Below are 23,712 nucleotides of genomic sequence, written 5' to 3'. Positions count from 1 at the left end.
TATATCAAATTACCTTATAATTGGGAAACAGAGGGAGTACTTTTTGTGGTCACATACTTAAATATTAAATTTAATTTAAATGCATAATTTAATATATTTGATACGTAACAGTATAAATTTATGCTTTATCATCTTTATTTTCAAAATATCACACACAAGTGCACTCGCCTGTCGTATAATGCATCAATTGATTTGTTTGATTTTTCAACACTTAATATTAATTTCTATTTCTATTTAATTAATTTATCGAGAATTGCCAAATTTTTATAATATCTGTAATTTGTTTCACCTAATAATTATTGTTCAAATTTTTCGTTTATTATTATTATTTTTATTCATTAAATAAACATTATTCATTAATGTGTCAGTAGCATGAACGGAGGATGTATACAGGTATTTCAACATTCGGTCAGACCTGTTCAATTAACGCTCCTTGATGAAAGTTCAGTTCAGACTTACAGAATTCAGAGGCGGTGGAGCGTTTAACGCGACATCAAATTAAAGAAACAGAGAGGTGTTGATGGGAGCTTGCGCGGGAGCAACGGTTGATTGAAAACGAATCGTTCAATGTTGAGAATTGAAAAATAAGAGAATCTGGGATCTCTGGGAGCATGTCCGCTCTCGAAACCATCCCTGTCTTCGAGTTCCTCGTACTCTTCCTATTATCACTGTTGAAGACGGCAAATCTCCCGCCATTTTTTCCTCTTTTAAAAGAATATTCCGCGGAATATTATTCTTGTATCAGTCGAACTTTGTCGTCGGTATAGCAATTCGGATAAGGGATGTGGAAGCTTCTTTGCTAATCCACAACACCTCAACTCGTATCAAAATATAAGCTTCAAACTTGGTCCTCATCAAAGGTGCGAGACCAAAATAATTTGGAGCAAATATGCTTTTGCTTTGAAGACTCCTTTTTTGGTTCGCTCAATGGGGAGCCCTCCTTCAACCTCATATGTCATCCTTGCATGCGATGCCACCAAAGATAGCAGTGAGCATGAGATCAAGTCCATTCTTGATCACGTACGAAGTACCCATGGCATTCTACAAGCAGGTTACAGATTGCTCGTGCTCGGCGTCTTGCATAAGGTGCCACACCCCAGTAAGTACTCATCATTGCTCAATCAATTTGATCTTGAGAAATTATTTCTAAACCTTGGTCTGTTTTTCTTTTCCAGCTAACAACTTGTATTTCATATTTTACTATTTACTACCCTGTCAAAAGATTTGTGATGTTTATACTGGTTTGTATAGACGTCTCAACATTTGAACTTGATTTTCTTTTTCCTTTTTTTTTTTAATTAACAGTGGGGTATCAGACACTACCATGCCCCGAGTCTTTTGCTGGCACAAACTTTCGTGCAATGGATGAAGCAGTTGGCAAGAAACTTTATTCATATGCAAATATGCTTGCGCCGATTTATGAAGATTGGGAAAATGCAGGCGTATTGAACTTTAATGTGTTATTTTCCCGTCCCATTTTACAAGAGTTTTTTTTTTTTGGATGTTCAACAACATATAATGTTTTGAGAAAAGCAATGATTTATTAATACTCCTTCCTTTTTTATTTATAAGGCACCTTTTAAAAATAATTTTTTGTTTAGAATGTAAGATGTTCTATAATAATTAAACTATTTTTATAATTTTACCCTTTCTTAATTAACATGAAAATATTTAATAGAATTATATCATGATTTAAAGTCAACGGTAAAAATGAAAGTATATCTCATTTTTTTATAATATTAAGAAAAAAATTAATTTTTTTTAATATTTGAAATGATTGAAAGTGTTTTACAAATTATCTTTCATTTTTATTTTATTTTTTTTGATAAAGAATTATCTTTCATTTTTTAAAGTTTGAATGGTAAGATTTCATACTGTAATTAATTAACCTCAATAGTTTTTCACGATTTTGCCAAAAAACTTGCCATGAAATAGAACGAGGGAGTGCATATTTTTAATTATGCTTTTATTAACAATCTAAGTTGTTCTTCATTCATTTAAATTTATCCCCAGATCAGCATTGAAGTCAAAGTTACAGCGGGTTTTCCAATCAGACAGGTTATAATGCAAGAGGTTGCATGCTATAATGCAGTTTGGATTGTACTCGATAGGTATTGCTTTCTCAACACTCAAAAATACCTTTATGATCTTTTGCCTGATGAGATTTGTGATTGTCTACCAAGGACGTTGCCTCTTATTTTAGGAGAATATTTAAATTGCGTTTATGCATAATGTGGCAGTGGGCATATCTAGCAGTCACCAGTTGCTTTGTTAAAAAAAATAATAATAAAATTGTTGCCTTTTCAGATAGGGAAATTCTATGATGGTTAAAAAAAGAGAGGGGGAAATTCTACAGAAATGACCTTGAAGCTAATTCTAACAAAGAAATTTACGTTATCATATAATTTTGTAATTTTGAATTTATATACAAAATGAATCTCCCCAAATGGTCTAAATGACTAAATCATTGGCTTCTGCTATAGTCCTCACCCCTAAGGTATATGGAAGCCTTTTCCCTGCTGAGCTTCGTAAGACTTTTTTTCCTTCGATATTTCTGAACTTTTTTTTGTTGGAAATATCAGTTCCTAGAGCAAGTGATTTTACTTTTACACAAACCTGGACTCGCTGCTATCTCTTCTAAAAACATTGGCAATAGATGAATTCTGGTTTTTAACGTCATCTTTATCAAGAACAACAAGCCTCAATCTCGTATATGAATGAACTCAGAATCATTATGTACAGCTCTATGGCTTCGGTTGTTTTCTTGTGCTGTACTGATTTCAAGTGTAACTGGAAAATTGGAACAGGCACCTTCGACGGGACTCAAGATTTCTTAACAGGATACCATGCAAGGTTGCATTGATTAAGGATGACTTATTTGTGGATATCTGGAGATCTCATCAATCACTTGAAACAGATGTCACAGAAAACAAGCTTGCTTATTCTTTGTCTAAATTTGTTTCTCTATCGGATTGTCAAAGTATTGCAGACATTGGGCATTCTATCTCCTCTTTCAAAAGCTGTCCCTTATCCATGGTTTTTTCTGACAACACAGACACATTTAGGAACAGTACAAAGCACTCATTTGCATCACATGAACATCTCTTCCCATCAGATCCTGGGTCGTCTTCTAAATCAGGTTAGGGGGCCTGTCTAACATTTTTTTCATATATTTTTAATCTGCCTTACCATTTCTATGCTTCCTGTGCATAAGCATTTCTTGCTGCAGTACCATCTACCGATTCACCATGTTAGGAACTGATAATTTGTTAATGGCTTCTCTCTGATGATTGAACTCATGACACAAAATGACCTTCCTGTTTTTTTATTCTCTGGGCCATGAGTCAAAACTATACAAGACAAAATGAATGAACTTCAGATTGAAATGAATATCAATACAATTTTTTGCCAGGTCTAAGCATCAAGGGAGAATATAAACATCCCCTTACTTCTCAGATTTTCCAAAAGCAAAGCAAATATGGCTTTATACCAAGATCATCAGATGCACCAATTCTTTGTGCTGGTTGTGGGATGAGGACTGAATTGTATGCTAAGGAATCGATGGGGTTCAGCTATTCTGACATACTGATTGCAACAAATGATTTTTCAAAGGATAACTTACTGGGTGAAGGTGGTTATGGTCACGTATACAAGGGTATCCTTAGAGATGGACAGCAAATTGCTGCAAAGGTAAGAAAAGAAGAAAGCAGCCAGGGCTTTTCTGAATTTCATTCTGAGGTTTATGTCTTGAGTTTTGCTCGGCACAAGAATATAGTGATGCTGCTGGGTTACTGTTGCAAAGAAAGGCAAAATATTTTGGTATATGAATATATTTGCAACAAGTCACTTGACTGGCATTTATTTGGTAAGTATGTAGAAGTTTGTTGGCAGTATCATTTGTATTTCTTACCATCGCATGACTGTATATCCACCTGAAGATTTAGAATCTGAGAATCCAGGAAACAAATTTGCAGACAAAGATGCTGAAGTTCTCAAGTGGCCCCAAAGATATGCTATTGCTATTGGAACTGCAAAAGGATTGCGCTTTCTCCATGAAGAATGCCGCGGGGGGCCCATTATTCATCGGGATATGCGGCCAAGCAATATACTTCTTACTCATGATTTTGTTCCCATGGTAAAATTTTGTTCTCTTTTCCGGCAACTTGTTATACCAATGTCATCCACTTCTATAGAACATTAGATCATCTAGAGTTCATTATAAAACTTGATTTTTAGTGATCATAGTAACCCGGAAGTCCTGAGTTTCTTATTGCATGTGATCTATCTAATTGCAAAGCTTGATGGATAAGTTACAAAACTTGTTAAAAAAAGCATGTCTCTCAGCGTCTTTCCACTGGAGGCTAGCAGCCATTGGTTCGATAGATGATTTAATGCCATTCTTAATATTCCAATACTTACTCCCCTTACAAGGGTTTGACTGATAAAGGACAGCAGCTGTCCTTCCTTTTCGCCAGCTATGAGTATGACAGAACATATCGTTACGTCTAAGTTTTACTGTACTGCATGGGGAACACGTAAAACAAACAAATCATTTTAGATTTCTTCCCTTCCCCTCCCAACTCCCAAACCCTACTCCACTTCAACTAACTAGATAGGTTTCTCAACACTGGTAGCTTTATGGGAGTGTTTCTTTGCATTTGCAAGTTAATAGGATCAAGAGCTCTCATTAATTTTGTTGGAACCCATATGGGAAATTGACTCTAACTTTCCAGAGGAATAAATGTTTGGTTGACCAAGTTAATTTAAGAAACGATAAGATTGATTATCTTTTAGAAATTGGTTGATCTCAATAGAGGATTGTTGATTTCAACTTGCGGCGTCTTCTAATTGCAGCTAGGTGACTTTGGGCTTGCCAAATGGAAGACTGGTGGCGATGAGACTATGCAAACAAGGATAATGGGCACATCAGGGTGAGGACTTTTTTTTTCTTAAAAAAAAAAAAAAACTATTCGCATTAGGATGAGGACTTGGTGTGAAGATTACATTGCTAGCAGGCCAAATCATGTATTTTTCTATTCCAAGTTCAAAAACCAGCAATCACGAACCTACTTTTTGTTCATGTAGATACCTTGCTCCTGAGTATGCTGAAGAGGGCGTTGTTTCTGTGGGGACAGATGTGTATGCTTATGGTGTTGTTCTGTTACAACTAATATCAGGACGCAAGGTGGGCATGTCCAGTAATCCTGAACAACCATCTCTCAGACAATGGGTATGTTCATCTATCATTTGTTTCTTTAGATGATTATCATATTTTATAAAATTTATAAGGAATCACTTGCCCAAATGGCCAGAGCTGTTTGCAGTTGGACCTTTTTAAAAATTTAACAAGTGCTGCAAGCATGAAGCAAGGTCCTGCTCCTTTCTTACCTTACAACCTAATAACCTTGGTGAAGTTATAATACTTGGAAATTTCAGGCCGAGATATTGATTGAGAAGTTGGCTTTACCAGAACTCATTGACCCACGACTTGGGGAGTCATATGACACGTATGAACTACACCTTATGGCAAAAGCAGCATACTTCTGTGTGCAAAGAAAGCCTGAGATGCGACCATCAATGGCAGAGGTAACTGGAAATTCAGTGCTACGGATTTCAATTTTGTATAGTCTTGTGGTAGAATTCGTCAATATGATTTATAAGTCGCTACCCAAATTTTGAACATGAGCAGATAGTTAGAGTCCTTAGTTTCAGGCGGAATTGGGGTTTATCTGCGAAGCATGTTATCAATGGCTTCTAATGTTTGCTAGATCAAACATCAGATTAGGGGTTCGTAAAATATCATGTCTCTACAGTCAATCAACATTAGAAACTAAAATGTCTGGAGATCTCTACGATCCTATACGCGCTCCAATTAAGAAATGTATGCACGAAATTCTTGTCATAGGCATCAAACATCTTGGGAATCTGGAATGATTTTAAATTTTCATTATAAGATGAGGGATCTTGGGTTCCCAAAAACTAATATATACAACACATTTGGATACCGCTTTAAGATAAATGAGACATTAAGTGCACGCATAGAGTTTTACATGGACATGCATGCACAATAGCATTGGAGATAAGACCATGTTACTAACAAAGAAATAACTGCCATCCCTGGTGTATCCAAGTATCTGCTTTTACTGCTTCAATTTTTCTTTATACGGAGCTTCATTCCAATGAATAGCTTGTCACTTCAGGTTGTTCGCCTTCTTGAAGGAGAAAATAACCACTTCCATGCCCTGGCAGATCAGTTCGTGCCTAATTACCATCACTGAAGAAAAGGTTCGTATCCAAATAGAGTAGGAAAAAGGTGAAGAAAGTGTTGACTTTTAAGGAGCATATTACGATTATATTACTATTTTCTTCGTCGTTTTTGCGATCCACTTCGCCTTCTCCCACGTTTTGGCAAGGGAGTTTTCACAGAGTTGAAACTATAGTTGCAGAAAGTTTGCCCCGATAATGAATGGAATGGAGTATGGATTGTCTCAATCTATTATAATAAACCATTTTGAGCTCATTCTGATTGTACGACTTATTTATTTTTTTTAATTTTTTAATATTTTGAATATAGTTGTTTATTTTTCTGAGTGACCTTATCTTACAGTTTAACTATATCTTAAGTGGAGGGAGCATTTGTTAACCATAGTCTATTTATGCTCATCAACATTCTGTGAAGTTGGACCAGACAACAGTGGTCACTGCTAGTTGATGATAGCTAGAGAAAGAATAATGACAGTTGTGGAAAATCAATTATTAGGAGATTCTGAAGATGGGGACAGAATATGGATTTGTTGGCTGAACCATTAAAAGTGTGGTAGCCTCTTCCCTTTTATCCCGTCCTCCCCTTTATTACAGTTAATCAAGGTTCGCAAATGAGATTGAGATCCTTATATGCGGTTTGTTTCATTGAATAATTGCATTTGCTGATACCAAATCAATATCAATACCATTTCCATCCAGAAAAACAGTGTTGACATGACAAGATACACAAGCACTGCTACAGGGTTTTTATGTGGTAAGCTATTGTTAGGATTATGGAACGAACTGAACTTTGGACGCTGGCTGGATATTGGAAAGTCTTAGCTTCCCAAATGTGGGGAGCAAGAGAGATTGAAATCCATGTCATGTGATAGCTCCACTTTTGCTTTCCCCAGCTACTACACAGTGCTTTTTCAGTTTTCAGTTTTCACCCTCCATGACTCGCTTTCTTTTCATGTCCAATTGCTATCACAATTTTACTTCCCTTTTAAATTCTATTGCCTAATCTCAGTCATTAATAATTTTGTCGCTGTACTGTATTAAATTCATGTTATGAGAAATTCGTAAATTGAATTAATTAAAAGTGATAATATGTAAATATTAACGAATGATTATTGTATGTGTAATTTTTTTAGGTTAAAGTGCAAATTCGTTCTCATAGTTTTTCTTAAGGTGCAAGTGGTATTCTTAAGTATTTTTAGGCATTGTATTCTCCCTAATGTAATTAAAGCACAGCAATTTTGACCTAACCTAGCGTGACTGACAATGCTAACTGTAAAATTGTTTATTTTAGCCATTTATTGCTCTACTGGATTTCCATAACACTACAACTCCACAGAATCATCACCAGTTTATTATTATTCTTCTTCCAATTTTCTAGAATCCATTGACTGTGATATCATTTCTGTTGTTGCCTACTCAGATCTTCTTCTCCACCTCCTCCTCCTCCTCCTCCTCAATCTCACTTCGTCATCGCCCCTCTCTTCCTCTCTAAAGCCCGCCTTTGTTTTCTTTTTCTTCCCAATCTCACCTTGCCCCCGCCCCTCTCTGAAGCAATATGGTTCGATTTCATATTTCATCATTTTTGATTTCACAAGGCAATATGCTCATCATTTTCTAATTTCATTGTTTCTGGGTTTTTGATTTGTTGGGTATGTACTATTGTTTATTGACCGAGGTCTTTGAAGAAAATAGACCACTATTGTTTCCCCCCTCTTCACTGCTTTCTTGATTTTTTGGATGTTGTTTCTTGATTTGTTGGATATTGTAGTTCAATTGTTGAAGAATATCAGAGCGAGCCTCTTTGAACTCCTTTCTGGCTTCATTTGCGAGTTCTTGATTTGTTGGCTATGTATGCAGGCACAAGGAGTGCATAATTTAGCAAGCACAAGGTGGGGAAGATCAAAACTTTTCCTTAAAAAAAAAAATTATGGGTTAAATGTCACATCATATAAAAGTCAACTAACAGTCAACGTTTTTTACTTCTTATTAATTTAAAAAAATATTGTACCACTCTAAAAAAAAAATTAAGGGCATTATTATACTTTTAAACACTTAAAAATATCAATTGCACCTCAAAAAAAATTTTAGAAGCAAATGTGTCCATCAATGCCATTTTTTTTTGGTTCTGATTTATTCGCCTATGTTTTCTGCAGTTAGATGATTGTTCCGAAGAAATATAAATGAGGAAATGTGAGTATTTGGGAAGTTGAATTGTTAATGTTGGGTGGGATGGAAGGGGCATCCAATGATGTGTTGTGTGTGTGTGTGTAATTAGTACAAATGTGATGGAATCTTTATCAGAAACACAGAGGATGTGCAAGTGGAAAGCAACTCGCCCATTAATTCAACGCACAATGACCTCTTCTCGTTAATCAATATTATTCGTAAGACCGCCTTGCTTTTGGAGTGTCAATGTCTTCATTGCCTAAAGAAAGCGAAGAGCAAGTTGAGCCCCACCACTTGTTCCCTTGCTGATAGGAATGAGTAATATATTACACTACTATTTAGCAACTTGGTGCGAGTCATGGAAACTGGAGAAGAAAAAAATGGTGACGAGTTTACAATTAATTATTGATTTTTTTAAAGTGAATAATCATTAATGTTTCTTGAAATTACTACTATTTAAATTAATGAAAAATTATTGTGATGTTTAACAAATTGAATTGTAAAAATGTGTAGTATGACAGGTTATTTTTAAAAAATCATAAAAAAAAATTTTTCTTGTAATATTTAAAATTAATTTTTGAAAATTTTAATAATCAATTATATAAATTATAATTAATTAATTAATTTTCATGTTTGGAAACCACAATCCTGGCAATGTGGCGTGAAGCCATAGTGATTACATTTATAACTGATGAGGTGAGGAACTTGGCAGTCGAGTTCAGTTAATACCTGATGCAGGAAAAAGTTTTTGTTTTTTCTCCTAACAATAAAAAGAAAGTACTGTAAATGCAAAGTGATTGGTTGGGTTGTTAATTTGAAGTACTGTAGCATCACTCATGCATGGGACAGGATGTGACATCACATGTGTTGCACTTGAGTTTTTTGACGGCCAGAGATCTTGATCTGAACTTGCCCACGGCCAAACTAAGAGGAAGACGATATGATTATGCGGCGTTCGGTTTCAGTGCTAACATGCTGCTCGACAGGCCATATTTAATTTGGACCAGATTTATAAATTTTATGTTTTATTTTTATTCTATATTTATTAACATAAAAATATACAAATTTAATAAATATATCTTATAATCAATTTTTACAATACAAATTTAATTTAAATCCTGTAATTTAATATTAAATATTTTTATAATTTTTATTAATTAACTATTCAAAATATGGATAGTTTAAATTTAAAATTTTGAAATTTTAAAATTTTGACTTCTGCTTAAAGCTTTTTAAATTTTCACTTTAAATATTATATTTATCTTTATATTTTAATATTATATTTATTAAAATAAAAATTTTAGACCGTGCATAATATATTTGAATAGTTAATTTATAAAAATTATAAAAAATTAAAAAAAATTACTTATAGATCCTATGGAACATACTTATTTACAAATAAATTTAAAAATTTAAAAATTACAATCAAGTCCTTTGAGACTTGAGTGAAATATGAAATTGGGGTCAAAAGATAATAATGTCTTAATAAAAATATATCATATCAATTAAATAATTTACAATTACTTTATCAGTAATTTACAACTATCACTTTAATTTTTTACAATAATAACTTCACATATATAATAGTTAAACCAATTATGCATTGTTAAAAAGTTTAATACTAATTATTTATAACTACTCTATCATTTATGACCATTATTTCAATTTTTTACAACTATAACTTCACATATATATTAGTTTAACTAATTATACATTACTAACAAAGTTTAACACCAATTACTTACAACTATTTCATCATTAATTTATAATTATTACTTTAATTTTTTACAGCCATGACTTTATATGTCCTATAATTAAAATGTTTAAATATTTAATATAAAAAATTAAAGTTATGATTGTAAAAAATTGAAGTGATAGTAGTAAATTATTAATAAAATAACTGTAAATTTTTAAATAAGTCTACTTCATGAAACTTATATATATATTTTTCAAAAATTTAGCATCAAATTAAAAAATTTAAATTAAATTTGTATTGTTTAGATTGATGATAAAGTAGATTTATAAAAATTTTAATTTTTAATGTTTTATAATAAATAAAATAAAAAAATCTATAAATTTGGATTACCTAGATTTTTAATCTAAAAGAATAGGGTGATGATAAGCATTGACACCGAACGCGACTATACATGATGGGTGGCAATGAATTTAGAGGGAGTCTCAAGTCTCAACCTCTCGAAATGGAGTTGATGACCATTTGTAAATTCATCGTGCGTTGAAGCACTCCACATTTAATTTAAGCCACTGATGCTTGGTCTTCAAGTGACGTGTACTCTAAAGCAGTTCATGACTAATCATGCTCATTAATTCCATCCTGAATGCTATTAGCTAATTGATTTTTGAATAAAGATGATACGTTCATTTGAGGAGAACTGCCATAAAGGGAGCTCACAAATAGCGAGTTTCTTTCATGCTCTTCCCTCTTCAAGCCAAGCCAGCATCCATCTCTTATTTGAAATAAATACATTTACGTAATTAATAAAGACAAAAGGCACAGAAATTACATGGGCCAAGGAATCCACCTTCGCAGACCGAGACAGGAACATTAGGTGAAACTACCGCTCCTGTCCACAAATTAATCTATCCGTGCGAAGTGATTAGAGCGTGCGTGCGTAAGCATTGGGGGAAATTGAAAATTCCAGGAAGAAGTGCAAGCCACATGATTTCATAAAGTGTGGAGGGACATTGTGGTCATTTCAGGATAATGCAGCCCAGCGCCCGCATGCTGCATGCCATCCCAGCCCAAAGGAAGAGCGAGACGATGACAGCCAAGAGAACGGCCCTACCACGCCGCTCCCTCATGCCTCCTTTGCCCATGAGGACTGGACAACAAACGGCGTGAGTACACTCACGCTCTCCCTTGACGCTTGGTCATTATCACGGACGCTGCCAGCCTCCGGCACTCACCTCACCTCCCGCCACGTCACCCCTCCACTCCAACTTGGGCTGTTCACATCATCACGCGCCACTTTCCGCCCACTGAGGGCGGACCGCCGACTCATATCACATTCATCCATTTCTTTATAGTATCTATGTGCTCTATCATAAACCATATAGCCTCTATTCTTATGCCATAGTGGCATTTAGGTCATCCCCAAACCTCTCACAAAAGGTCATGCTGTTAAACAAGCACCAACAAATTAAATTAACAATTGAGAATGACATAATTTAAATGTGAAAAATAATGATAAACTCTTCTAAATTATATAAATAATTCTATATAATTTTATTAAAATATCTAGAGACTTATATATCAATAAAATTTAAATTAAAAATATTATTTTATTTTTATTCATGAATTGTAATTTTTTATTCAATTTTTTTAATTTTTTAAATAAAATTTATTATTTTTAAATAAAAATTATGATTAAAATTTTTTTAATAACTTATTTTTAATAACAAAAACTATATTTGATAAGTTATAATTTTATTTAACTTTTATGATTATAAAATAAAAATTTATTCTTTTAAAAAATTATTATTGTAATATATCATTTTTAATAAGAATAAAATTATTTTTTTATTTTAAAATTTATTAATATAAAAATTTTTAAAACTTTCAGTATAATTATAATATTTTGAGAGATTTATTTATATATTTTGAAAATTTTATCGTGATTTTTTCATTTAAATTTAAATAATTTTAAATATTGAAAGGCTCCGCCCTTCCTCGCCAGGCCATTTCACCCCTCCATTGTTCCATTCGGCATTTATTCCTTAGAGAGAGAGAGAGAGAGAGAGAGAGAGAGATGTGTTGAGTGGTATTCCAACGTCGAAAGCAGGGCGGAACAGGCTGCTTGTGGTAAAGCGCTCTGTTTTTTCCTCTGATATTTCCATCGCTCTCTGTGCGTGTTCTCTATATAAACACGCATCCAGGTCTGTCTGCGCTCTGTTCCCAGCATGTGAGAGATTGATGTGTTGGAATCCTGGATGATCTTTTCACCCTTACTCTTCTGAATTAAGGTACGTGCTTCCTCTCTATCTTCTTTGTGAATTGCGATTGGGTTCTGGTTAGGATTGGCCACGATTCTTCCGTAATCTCATACTTCACTTTCAACATGACCTCGTGCCCGTCTTTCCACGTCAAGCAAATTCTTCGCTTCCATGGATTCATTTTGTTTTATCCTGATGACTGACGAGTTTCATTCCGCGCTTTTTTGTTTTCGTTCCGTTCGAACAAAGTTCTGTTCTGGTTCGGAGGCCGAGGAGCTGTAATCTTTATCTTTTGCTCAATCTCCTCCCCCCCCCCCCCCACCAAAAGAAAAGAAAATACATATATATCACTGGAACGGAATGAAAATGCAGTTTCCCCTTGAAACCGCGCGGCATTCACTTTTTATGGATTTAGATTTCTTGTATCTAATAATCTGATATTTGAAGGTTTGCGGTTCGCCTTCAGTCCTCGCTTCTTCTTTGGTTTCTACTTTCTTGAGTATCATGCGTCTCTCATAATTCTTGTTCTTAATTAGTTTGCCGTTGACTTGTGTCTATTTGGGCGCAAAGCGATTCCAAGGGAAGGCTTGCAATCTCATTTAGGAGTACATGTTTTATGTTTCCAAACAAGTGGCTTTGAGCCTTTGACACTGTAAATCTAATTATCAACATGATTTTTTTAAGGTTGGTAAAAAAAAGAAGAAGAGGAGAGGATTTTTCTAAGAAAAAGAATGTAGTAAATCTAAATTAGGCAGTATTTCTTCATATTTTGAGGAGTTCAATAATAAAATTTTAATTTATTTTTTATTAGAAAATTTTAGAATTATTTAATATGTGCCTTTAAATCTTATAATTTTTTGCAAAAATTCACTCTCAGCAATCACCTTGTATATGTGGTCATTTTCTTGATCTTGAAATGAAATTTTTATCCTTCAACGAGTATTTAATAATTCGAATAGGTTTTTTAACAAATCATGTTTACTTGAATTCATTTGAGATTTTAGTTAGAGCCGGTAATTTAGATCAGGCTCAATTCGAATTGAATTTATTTGGGATAAGATTTAAAATATTCTACCCTTTTAAAAAAATTCATATAATCAAGTTTAGTCATAATTTTTTCAGCAAGTTAAGGTTGGTCCGTTAGATTTGGACAAAATTATCAACTCTTTATATATAGATAAAGATTTTAACAATTGAATTTATTGAGGCCAGCTTAAGGCATATTGTTTTAAAAAACTTACATAGTTAAATCTATTTTAATTTTTTGGACGGGCTCAAACTTGAATGAATTGTCCGCTCTAATTTTAGCTCACAAATACGAGGAAATGACACCTCAGTTAAAAAATATCAAATGAACTAAGCAAAGAGCCGTTATCGTTGACGTTGTTTTTTTTTATTTTTTTATTTTTATTTTTAAGCCTAACTGCCTGAGCAAAGACCGTTATTTTTTTTATTCAGTGTTAATACATAAAAGCTCCTTCTTTTGGGCAAACTAAGAGCACCTCGCCCATACATCTCTCATATTTTCTGTTTACAATATCTAGTTATCTACTGCTGCTATTGTCTTCCCAGTTAACCACCGTCATTATCATTTTATGCACAAAATTAGTGAGCTAGCTAACTATCCTCATCACCACTATGGGTTTGTAGCTATCATCATTCTACAATTCCATTTCCAATTTTATTCCCAAATGTTGATGATCGTGAAATGTTTCTTTATCTTCTTTTTCGTTGTTATTTTCCCACAACAAGGAAAACGGCCTAAAATCTTTTTTTTTTTAAATATTTTAGAGATTTTGTTTTGCCTGAGCAAGTATTGCTATTTTACCAGATCTTTATGATTGTTGTTGATGATTTTTTTTTTTTTTTAACCGAAGCCGTTGGTCACATGGAAGTGCCTTTGTGTAATGGTTAAAGACACGAAGACATGATCTTCTGAAAAATCTAAAAAACAGAACAGAAGACAACCACGGAAAGTTGTATGAAGATAAAAAAAGAAAACCACGGAAGGAAAGTGAAAGAAAATGAGTGTTCTGTTTGAATTTGATATCATGATGATTCACGGCACACTCAGGTCTTTTTTGGTTTCTTTTTCTTTTTTTTGGGTTGTTGGAGATTCTTGCGGCGCGCGTTGAGTGTTTGCTGCTTTTTTACCAGTGAGCAGGGAAGTTCTATTGTCGTCCCTGCTTTTTTGGTCCAACTGCACGAGACCACCGGCCACATATTATTTAACAGTGTTCTTTAAATTTTTTTTTCTCCCCAAAAACTCATGTAGGTTCAGTTGCTAAAAATATATTAATGCAATTAGTAACTACTGAATACAACTCGTGTTTGTTCGAATCTTGCTGCCTCCATGGAATTGACTGGGTAGAAATAATATAGAGAGAGAGGGAAAACGACATTTAAGACCTTCTAAAAAAAAATTGCAATACTCAACAACAGTGTATACACATATGTTTTCACGAGATAATATTTAATATAAAAGGTAATAGATTCGTATTATAATAATTTTTTTTCTGAGAGAACTTTAAATGTTATTCTTCTAGTAAAAATATCCATTTGATATATGATGATATCATCATGAAATGATCCAATATTTAGATCTAGACGCATAGAAGATACGGCTAGCACCCACGTACCCAGATAAATAAAACCGTTCGATGGGAAAAAGTTTTCATTTGTTCTAAGGTTCTAATGGGTTTTGCGTATCCCTTTGAATTTTACACCGAAAACGTCTCCTTTCATCGATTATGCCGTGATTCTTTGGGCATTCTTTAATCTTTATTCTCTCTCTCTCTCTCTCTCTCTCTCTCTCTCTCCGTATTTCCTAATCGACTGGACACGGCGCGTTCAATATACCTTATTCTTAAAATCTCGGTCAGTGGTCCAGAGAGGAAGCAGATTCTGCATTGGCACCATAATTTGACTAGTGCTTTAAGCTTAAGCATTGGCCACTTGAATGATTGACACCCACAACAACCAAAAAAAAAAAAATTGAAAATAGAAATAGTCACTAAAATCATACCGTGTTATGATATATCAACTGACGGGATCAGTGAAACATTAGTTTACTTGTTTGTTTTTGTCTTCTCTGTTGATAATCTGTAGTCTCTACCATGGTCTAGTGCAGCAATTTTGTCTGCTAAAATGATTTTAAAACCTTGGACCAAAAGAACCAAATGAAAAAGTAACATTTGGATCAAGATCCTTTGTATTGTCTAACTGTTCGCTTCGTCTTTGCATACATCGATATCGTTGTGGCGTGAACTCTTTTATCTGGAGTAAAACAACTGCAAAGCAGGTAGCAACACTTATTCTTAGTAGGAGCTGCTAGGTTTGGATAAGCTATAGTATTTGAACATCCCAGTACTTTAGTACGAAATCGTAATGATTGCTAACCAGACGAGAGTTTTCTACTTGGTGCAGGTAAATTAAGGCAACTTGTTGACTGCAGATATTGAACTTCAAATGGCGACAGTTTGTTGGCCATATTTTGATCCTGAGTATGAGAACTTCAGCAACAGAATCAATCCTCCAAGGTTTGTTGTTACTTCCTCTTATGTGCTATTTTATTCTATGAGCGGCAAATTAAAAAGGCCTCTTCAGGATGAAGCATTAAAGGAAAGGGGCCATAAATCGTACGTAGCTTTAGTATGCCTTGAAGCAATCGTTAGCATCAAAATTCATGAATATTAACTAAATATATTTGACAATGTTAGTTTGCTTTAATTCAATTAGAACCCTAGACCCAAAACCCACAACTATAAGGAAGTGATCATTCACCGACTCACTCAATTCTTAAAGAGTCAGGGATTAAGCACCTTGATGAGGAATTTGGGTTTATATTGGGAATTTTCAAAACCCAAATAGAAGTAACTTGTTGATGGTAAACTCTGTTTGCACTTCGCAGGGTCTCTGTGGATAATGCTAGTTGCCATGATTGTACACTGATCAAGGTATAATTTCTCAAAATAATAGTTATGAATTTTCACGGCCCCATTGTCAGTCATCATCTGGCTGCCGGACTTTTTAGCAAACATAGGATCTTTAGTTACAGAAGTTACTTGAACACTAAAATTTTTTCCCCATTTATACCGAATTTAATTTAATCTTACATGAAAAATGAGATTTTACCTACCCTCAGTGAATTCTATTGCCTAAGGAAAAGATTCGGCCAAATTTATTGTGATATGAGAATCCTTATTGCCTTGGTGTTTTTGCGTAAACTGCTCCTTAGCTATGGCATCTTCCCTTCTCTATGAATAAGGCTCAAGTAAAGAAGTAGGTCCATGCCTATCAAAAGTAAAAAATAACAATAGAAGTAGGTCTATGAGTAAGGTTCTCTATAGACTGGGAAGAGGAGAAACAAAGTTATACATTGATACCCTCCTCCGTGGTTGACATCACCATGGCTCACATCTTCCTCATTTCTTGATAAAGCTCACTAATTTAAATATCTTGAGATGAAATATGCAGATGGTGTGATATTATTCTAATTTGTTAATGGATTATCATTTCAAAAAATTGCAGGTTGATAGCGTTAACAAACCTGGAATTCTTCTGGAACTGGTGCAAATTCTAACAGACCTTGACTTTATAATCACCAAAGCTTACATATCTTCAGATGGTGGATGGTTTATGGATGGTACGTTTCTAAACTAAAATGAAATTTTGTAATGCTTTGACAATGAATATATGAATATATTTTATCCATTCATGTCATAGTCCGCATTGAAAGCTGTAAACTATCAGCCATAACATTGGTTGTTATCAGCTTTATATTCATCATTGTGATATATTGATTGACTAATTTGATGTTTTCCATGAAGTATTTTCTGTGTTTGCTTCTGCATCTCCGTGACAAATAATGCAATATTCACTACTCATAGGACGAGTAAATAGAGAACGTAAAGCGCACTTTTAGCTACTTGTACTTAGCAATTGTCATCAAGACAAATACATGAATTTGACGTGAGTTTACAGCCAAGCCATGCCCATATCTACATTTTCATATACACACAAGCACACACGCATGCACTAAAACCCCACACCCACACTCGCATTAAATATCCAACTATGTGCATGTCGATGTGTGCCTGAGCACCCCTCGCCTTACTTAAGATGTTCAATCAATGGAATATACAGTTTTTCATGTGACGGATCAGCAAGGAAAGAAGATTACCGACATCAAAACCATTGACTTCATAGAAAAGGTATAATTCTTCTTTCTCCTCTATATCTGATATTCTTACTGGTATCAGGCATCGTATCTCTTTTACTGCCAAGTTCCATTATCGATTTTTTAAAATGCTGAAACAATAGAAAGTTTTGTGTGAGAAATTATAGCATTCCTTTCGTTAGAGAGAATGGCATCTATTGAGCTAAAACTGCACCTATCAAATACTTAGAGCTATTGAACTTCTTTTTTTGCCCAATATAATAGGCTCTAGGACCCAAGGGTCAGAGCACAGATGGGGCAAAGAGTTGGCCTGCCAAACGGATTGGGGTACACTCCATTGGTGATCACACAGCTATTGAGCTCATAGGCAGAGATCGCCCTGGTCTTTTGTCTGAGATCTCAGCTGTCCTTGCCAATCTCCAATTTAATGTGATTGCGGCTGAAGTTTGGACTCATAATAGACGCATAGCATGTGTTCTTTATGTCAATGATGCTGCCACCGGGGCTGTTGATAACCCAAACAAATTATCTCTTATGGAGGAGCAGCTCAAAAACATTTTACGTGGATGTGAGAATGATGAGAAAGTGGCTCGCACCAGTTTCTCTATGGGTTTCACCCATATGGATAGAAGACTCCACCAAATGTTGTTTGCTGATCGGGACTATGAATGTACTGGAGTAATGGCCGACGTGGATTATCCACCTTGTTTTAGGCCAAAAATATCAATAGAACGTTGTGAGGAAAAAGGGTATTCAGTGGTTAGTGTCAGCTGTAAGGATCGGGCAAAACTGATGTTTGACATTGTTTGCACTCTTACTGACATGCAATATGTTGTTTTCCATGCCACAATCTCATCGGATGGCCCTCATGCATCCCAGGTATACCACATTGTCTTATTTGCAGAACTCCATTCTGTAAGTTTACTCCTTACGCATTGGCACACTTTGCCAACAGAATTTGTTTCTGTTTTGAAAATTTTCCGAAAAGCAGAGGAAATTTAAATTGTCTCTAGAGGATTTACCCCTTCAAACGTCAACAGGCCTAAGTAAGAACATAAATTATTTTTCTTTGATCTTAAAACTAATGTCTTGATCCTTGAAAGCTACTTAATTTCTTAACTCGAGTCCACATCTGGTTTTCTCAATTGAATTATTATTTTAATTTGCTTCATTCACCTGATCCTTATGCCACGTTAAATGCAAAGCGTCATTTAAGGTGTGATAGAACACGAGATTTTTTCTTTTTAGTAGTGCTGTCTGAAGCCTGAACTGTGTGTGTATTAGGAGTACTTCATTCGGCACATGGATGGATGTACGCTTGATACTGAAGCAGAGAAAGAGAGGGTTATTAAATGCATTGAAGCTGCTATTCAGAGAAGAGTAAGCGAGGTATTGTGTTTAAAATTGATTTCTAAGTTCTTCTGTGACCCTTTCGAAAAAAGAAAATAAAAAACGAGTCCTCGGGATGAAACGAGCTCTCGAGTAAGTCTCACCATGCTTTACTAAGGAACTTGGCTTTCTTATGCATTCACTAATGATCATCAATTTCTTAAACTGTCTAAGCTACTGATTTCTGTTACCCCCTTGGCATGAATTTCCCCCGGGTCCCAAGACTTTCTTCTGACTCCATCTTTATTCCCCCGTCCATTTTCTTTTCCTATATCTTCCTTAGGGATGATTTCTTGTCTTCTACTTACAGCAGAAAGCTTTCTGAGTTTAACCGAATTTGATGCGTTTTGGATCTGCAGCTATCTACTTGTATTGTTGCAATGGTACGACAGATACATGGGGCTAGATTCCACTCAGATTGTATCTGACCATCATATCCACTAATCAGTGGCAGTGGTCTTTTGCCTTCAATAGAGCTTAAGAATCTATATGCTCCATGTAATATCATCCACATCCCTATAACCTTCAAATGAAAAAATGCAGGAGGAGGAAAGCTTCTTCTGTTATTTGCAAGTAATAAATTGATCAGTTGATTATCAGTCATATCATATGCTGGCTCAGCAGATTAAAGTCCACTTCATTTGATTCTTAAGAAACGCAAGATTTTGGCATTGATTCTGTGATTTATGGTCGTGGACGCAGGGTGTGAGCCTTGAGCTGTGTGCAAAGGATAGAGTGGGGTTACTATCTGAAGTGACTAGGATTCTCCGAGAGAATGGCTTGACAGTTTGTAGGGCAGCTGTATCTACCATCGGAGAGCAAGCACTGAATGTGTTCTACGTGAGAGATGCTTCTGGAAATCCAGTGGACATGAAGATTGTTGAAGCACTTCGCAAAGAGATTGGGCAGACAATGATGGTCAAGGTGAAGAGAGTAGCAACCGATGCCGAGACTCCCGAGACCCGAGGATGGGCCAAAACAGGATTCTTCTTTGGGAACTTGCTGGAAAGATTCTTGTCTTGAAGAATTTTTTGGGAAGAAGGCACGTCATTATGTAAATAAGAATAAAGCTGATGTGCTGTCCTTTGGCACTTTCTATCAGACCTTTCACCTTTGCTTTGTAACTTAAACCGTCCTCCAAACCTTGCCCACCTTTCATCCATTACTGTTTCTTCGTATGTCTCCTAGACCCTTGTTTTAACATCTGGTGCATCAATGGAAAGATAGCCGAGAAAAATAACACGAACAAATATTAAAACATGACGTGTACAGTGTACTCGTGTCTTGCCTTTCCACCACGTAGAACATGCAACAGACGAACAAATTATACCGTCCGGCATTACAAGAACCGGAAGAACTGTCATAATAAGCAAAATTAAGCACATAAAAAGTGCATTGGTGAATCGAAGGCGATGACACTGTAGATTAGAGACTTAGGAAGTTCCTTCAATTAAGGGATTTTTGCAGACAATAGCAAAGACTAAAGAAAATGTGCAATCGAACACGTTTGAGGTCACAACCGGATGATACTGATTTGAACGCAAGTGAAGACAGTTAACGGGCGGAAATACCAAGCAAATGAATTTGATATAAAACCGGATGTCCTCCCCCCCCCCCCCTTCCCAATTAGTCCCACAGCGCAAGAAATCTTGCATATCAAATATTTAGTTCCCAGGCCGGAAGAAAAGTTGAAAATACATCCTTTTCTTTCTTTTTTCCTATTATTCTTTAATACAATACCATGATGTTAAAGAAAAAAAATTACGTTAAATTAGTGATTAAGAAATCTACATACCTAAAAGGAGGGCGTTGAAAAACGTGACAGTTGCATGTATATAGCAAGTCTAATAAGCACTAATTTGAGATGTGGCCATCTGAAGTGTTGGTCTCTTTGTTGCTCATGTGTTTATCTTGGCTCCTAAATTGAGGTTATGAATGACCCTTTGATTACCCATGAAGCTTGTTGCATCTAGCTTTTTAGAATCTTTGCCATGCTTGGTTTCTACCAGATCATTTGCTATAAAGTTGATTTGAAGGCGATCTTTTTGTGTATTATTTTGATTAATAATGGGCTCTGCCACACTCACATTTCGTCCTACTTGCTTCTTGTCAACTTGCACACAAATTGACACGAAAGCTTCACTTGTCAAAACTTGTTCTGAATGATGATAGTTCTGAAAAACTATTTTAAGAGTCCAAAATTTTGAGACCTTCGTTCTTCGAAACCTAAACTTACCTCTTCTTTTTGCTTTTGCATCATCTTTACTTCTGCAGCCTCCACGTTGACAAAGCTGCATATTTGATATTTGGCTATTTGGGAAAACTACGAATTTTATAAACAGAAAAGGTTAAAAAGTCTGAGCTGGAAGGATGGCAGGAGGAGGAGGGATGGACACAGCAATGTATGTATATAGACATGCACACACCTTCCAATCTTATTTATAAATCACTTTTTAAAAATATATTTAATTTCATTTATAAGTTACAAACTCACAGTGCAATTTTTTAGGTAATCTTTAAAAATTATTTTTAAAATTATCATACATGAAAAAAAATAACATGACATTATTTTTTAAATTTATTATATAAGTGTATATTTAAAATTCTGCACACTTTTATCTTTTGCACTTTTTTGGCGTTGTGATTAATAAGATTGATAAAAATGATTTATAAAAAAGATTGGAGGAATACATATTTTGTTTTGTTGTGTTCTGGATTTGTCCGGAAGATTCTCCAAACAATTAATATTGATAGGACACAACAAGTGCCAAATTCGCATCCCACTTGCTGGCTAATTGAAGCAGGGAGTTAAAACCTAAGGGCCTGGGGAACACTGAATAGACATTGACGAGAGGTTATCATACATAGTGCATGTAGGAGTTTATGTATAGGACTTCTTTGAGCCCCTCGTTAATTACCCGTATTATTGTGTCCTCTTCCCGATTAGTAAGTGCGTGACGCGGTGCAAACAGATGTCAGTTTCAATGCTTATTACAGTAATGAATACGAATTCAGTTTTAGTGTTTACTATTATGCCTTGTCAGCTTCAGTTTATAAGATATATTTAGACAAAAATTATTTACACAAATAAAATTTATCAAATAAATTTTAGAATTTTTCAAAATACATGTATAAATCTTTAAAAATATCTTTCAAACATTATTTGTGAGACATTAAATAGGGAGATAAAATAACAAGGATGGAAGAGCAGTGTTAGAAATTAGAATAAGTATAATTAATAAATTCATTTTTGTCAAGGTATTCTATGTTATGAAGCATCAAATCATCTTAAAAAAATGTCGTATAATTAGGATGAAGGGAGTAGTATAATAATATCTAAACATTTCAAATTTTTTATTTGTAATTTATAAATAATAAACTCAATTCTTACAAAAGATTGCCTTTAAGGTTCATTTCATCTAATGAATGCGTGAGGTAGCAGAAGAAAACATGGATAATGGTTGGCATTAATTTAATTTCTAAATTTTGATAGTGGGAAATCAACAAGTGAAATGATGCCCACAAAAATTAAGAGTAATTGCAAGTGTATGAGTCACAATTCAATCTAGTCATAAATCAAGGTTGATTTCTTAAGAAATTAATTAAAATTGTAGCTAAGCATTAAATTTCTAAATTCATTCATTTTAAGCTCATAAAACTTGAGATTGATTTTAGAACAATTAAAATAAAAATATAAAAAATGATTAATTAAAATAATTTTCAATTCACAAACAACTAAAATCAACTTAGAAAAGAGTGTTCTAGAGTCCTAATCTCCTATTTATTTTCTAACCCTCTTATTATCGCATTAATTGTCTTGAAACTTAGTTTTAATATTTCGAGAATATAAATTAATTTAAAGTATATTTTGACTACTAAGGACCCTAATTAATTTAATTAAAGCAAAATATTATTTTAATTAATTAATTGCATTAGAGACCTCAGCCCATAAGAATTACTAAGGTCCATTAGATACATTCATGTTCTAATGACAAATTAACTAAATTAATCCTAAGTTACTAGTTCTCAAGATCCAATTTGAGTTTTTCCTTTTAAGGTTTAACCTAAATGCACAAATCTCACCTAGTGGTGGCCAGTCATTAAACAAGAATAATATAGCTCAAGAATAAGTAATCAAAGCTTCATTTCTAAACAACTAAGTGGTAAATCTAAGGTTATTTATACAAATAGGTTCATAGTCTTCTAGAATAAAATGATTTAGCTACACATAGCTGATATGAATGCAAAAACAACATAAAAATGATTTGAAACTATCAACATAGAGGAAAAGAATAAGAGAAAACATTGAAAAAATGAGGTAGAATGAAGATTTGCTTTACTTTTTTTTTATCCCAAATTTCAAGACTTCTCCTTACTCTCCTAAGGTTTTCTCAAATTGCAGCAGTTAAAAGATGCCTCCTCTAGTCTAGAAAAATAAGTTTTGTAGGTTAATTTTATAAAAAAAATGAAACTATGTGTTTTTGTCTAGGGCCATGGCACTCCTTCAGTGGCGTCATGGCACTAATGAACAATTTTAAAAATTCTTACACAAGAATTTTTACTTTTGTGTCTTGGACTGAAAAGCACTTTTTTTGTCTCTTTTTTTTTCTTACTTTAATATTATCATGCCCTACCTATTCACAATTAATAAATATGAATAAGATTTTTGCTTACTTCAATTTTTATCGTTTCAAATAATTTTTTAAAAAATATTACAATAAATCTACATGAGGTACTTAATTAATTTTTTTATAAAAGTAAAA

The 23,712-nt window shown here is 34.2% G+C and overlaps 2 protein-coding genes across 13 annotated transcripts; both read left to right on the top strand.

The window, feature by feature from the left end:
• Positions 1-405: 405 nt before the first annotated feature.
• Positions 406-8,549, top strand: LOC129294756 (proline-rich receptor-like protein kinase PERK8). Of its 5 annotated transcripts, XM_054933234.1 has the most exons (12): positions 406-1,099; positions 1,306-1,457; positions 2,014-2,111; positions 2,808-3,139; positions 3,413-3,865; positions 3,945-4,135; positions 4,855-4,931; positions 5,086-5,230; positions 5,437-5,586; positions 6,201-6,285; positions 8,122-8,153; positions 8,418-8,549. In XM_054933234.1, exons 1-10 carry the CDS (start codon positions 928-930, stop codon positions 6,276-6,278), a joined length of 1,848 nt encoding a protein of 615 aa, XP_054789209.1. In that variant the 5' UTR covers positions 406-927; the 3' UTR covers positions 6,279-6,285; positions 8,122-8,153; positions 8,418-8,549. The 5 variants fall into 5 exon arrangements, with proteins under 5 accessions (XP_054789209.1, XP_054789208.1, XP_054789210.1 ...); XM_054933233.1 differs by lacking the exons at positions 8,122-8,153; positions 8,418-8,549 and adding an exon at positions 6,680-7,184; XM_054933235.1 differs by lacking the exons at positions 8,122-8,153; positions 8,418-8,549 and having other exon boundaries at positions 1,306-1,442; positions 6,201-6,561.
• Positions 8,550-12,154: 3,605 nt separating this feature from the next.
• On the top strand, positions 12,155-20,206 carry LOC129294285 (ACT domain-containing protein ACR3-like). Of its 8 annotated transcripts, none has more exons than XM_054932519.1 (9): positions 12,155-12,411; positions 15,836-15,920; positions 16,292-16,337; positions 16,912-17,026; positions 17,527-17,594; positions 17,825-18,439; positions 18,845-18,949; positions 19,309-19,332; positions 19,652-20,206. In XM_054932519.1, the coding sequence occupies exons 2-9, from the start codon at positions 15,850-15,852 to the stop codon at positions 19,970-19,972; spliced, it is 1,365 nt and encodes a 454-aa protein (XP_054788494.1). In that variant the 5' UTR covers positions 12,155-12,411; positions 15,836-15,849; the 3' UTR covers positions 19,973-20,206. The 8 variants fall into 8 exon arrangements, 6 of the variants coding, with proteins under 6 accessions (XP_054788494.1, XP_054788495.1, XP_054788498.1 ...); XM_054932520.1 differs by having other exon boundaries at positions 15,808-15,920; XR_008589344.1 differs by lacking the exon at positions 12,155-12,411 and adding an exon at positions 13,654-15,682 and having other exon boundaries at positions 15,808-15,920; positions 19,309-19,447; positions 19,652-19,793.
• Positions 20,207-23,712: the final 3,506 nt, after the last annotated feature.

The sequence above is a fragment of the Prosopis cineraria genome, unplaced genomic scaffold (genome assembly GCF_029017545.1).
Source record: "Prosopis cineraria cultivar Desert tree isolate PC_DT_omini unplaced genomic scaffold, ASM2901754v1 PC15, whole genome shotgun sequence".
Taxonomy (NCBI): Eukaryota; Viridiplantae; Streptophyta; class Magnoliopsida; order Fabales; family Fabaceae; genus Prosopis; species Prosopis cineraria.
This window is presented reverse-complemented; position numbering and strand designations above follow the sequence as displayed.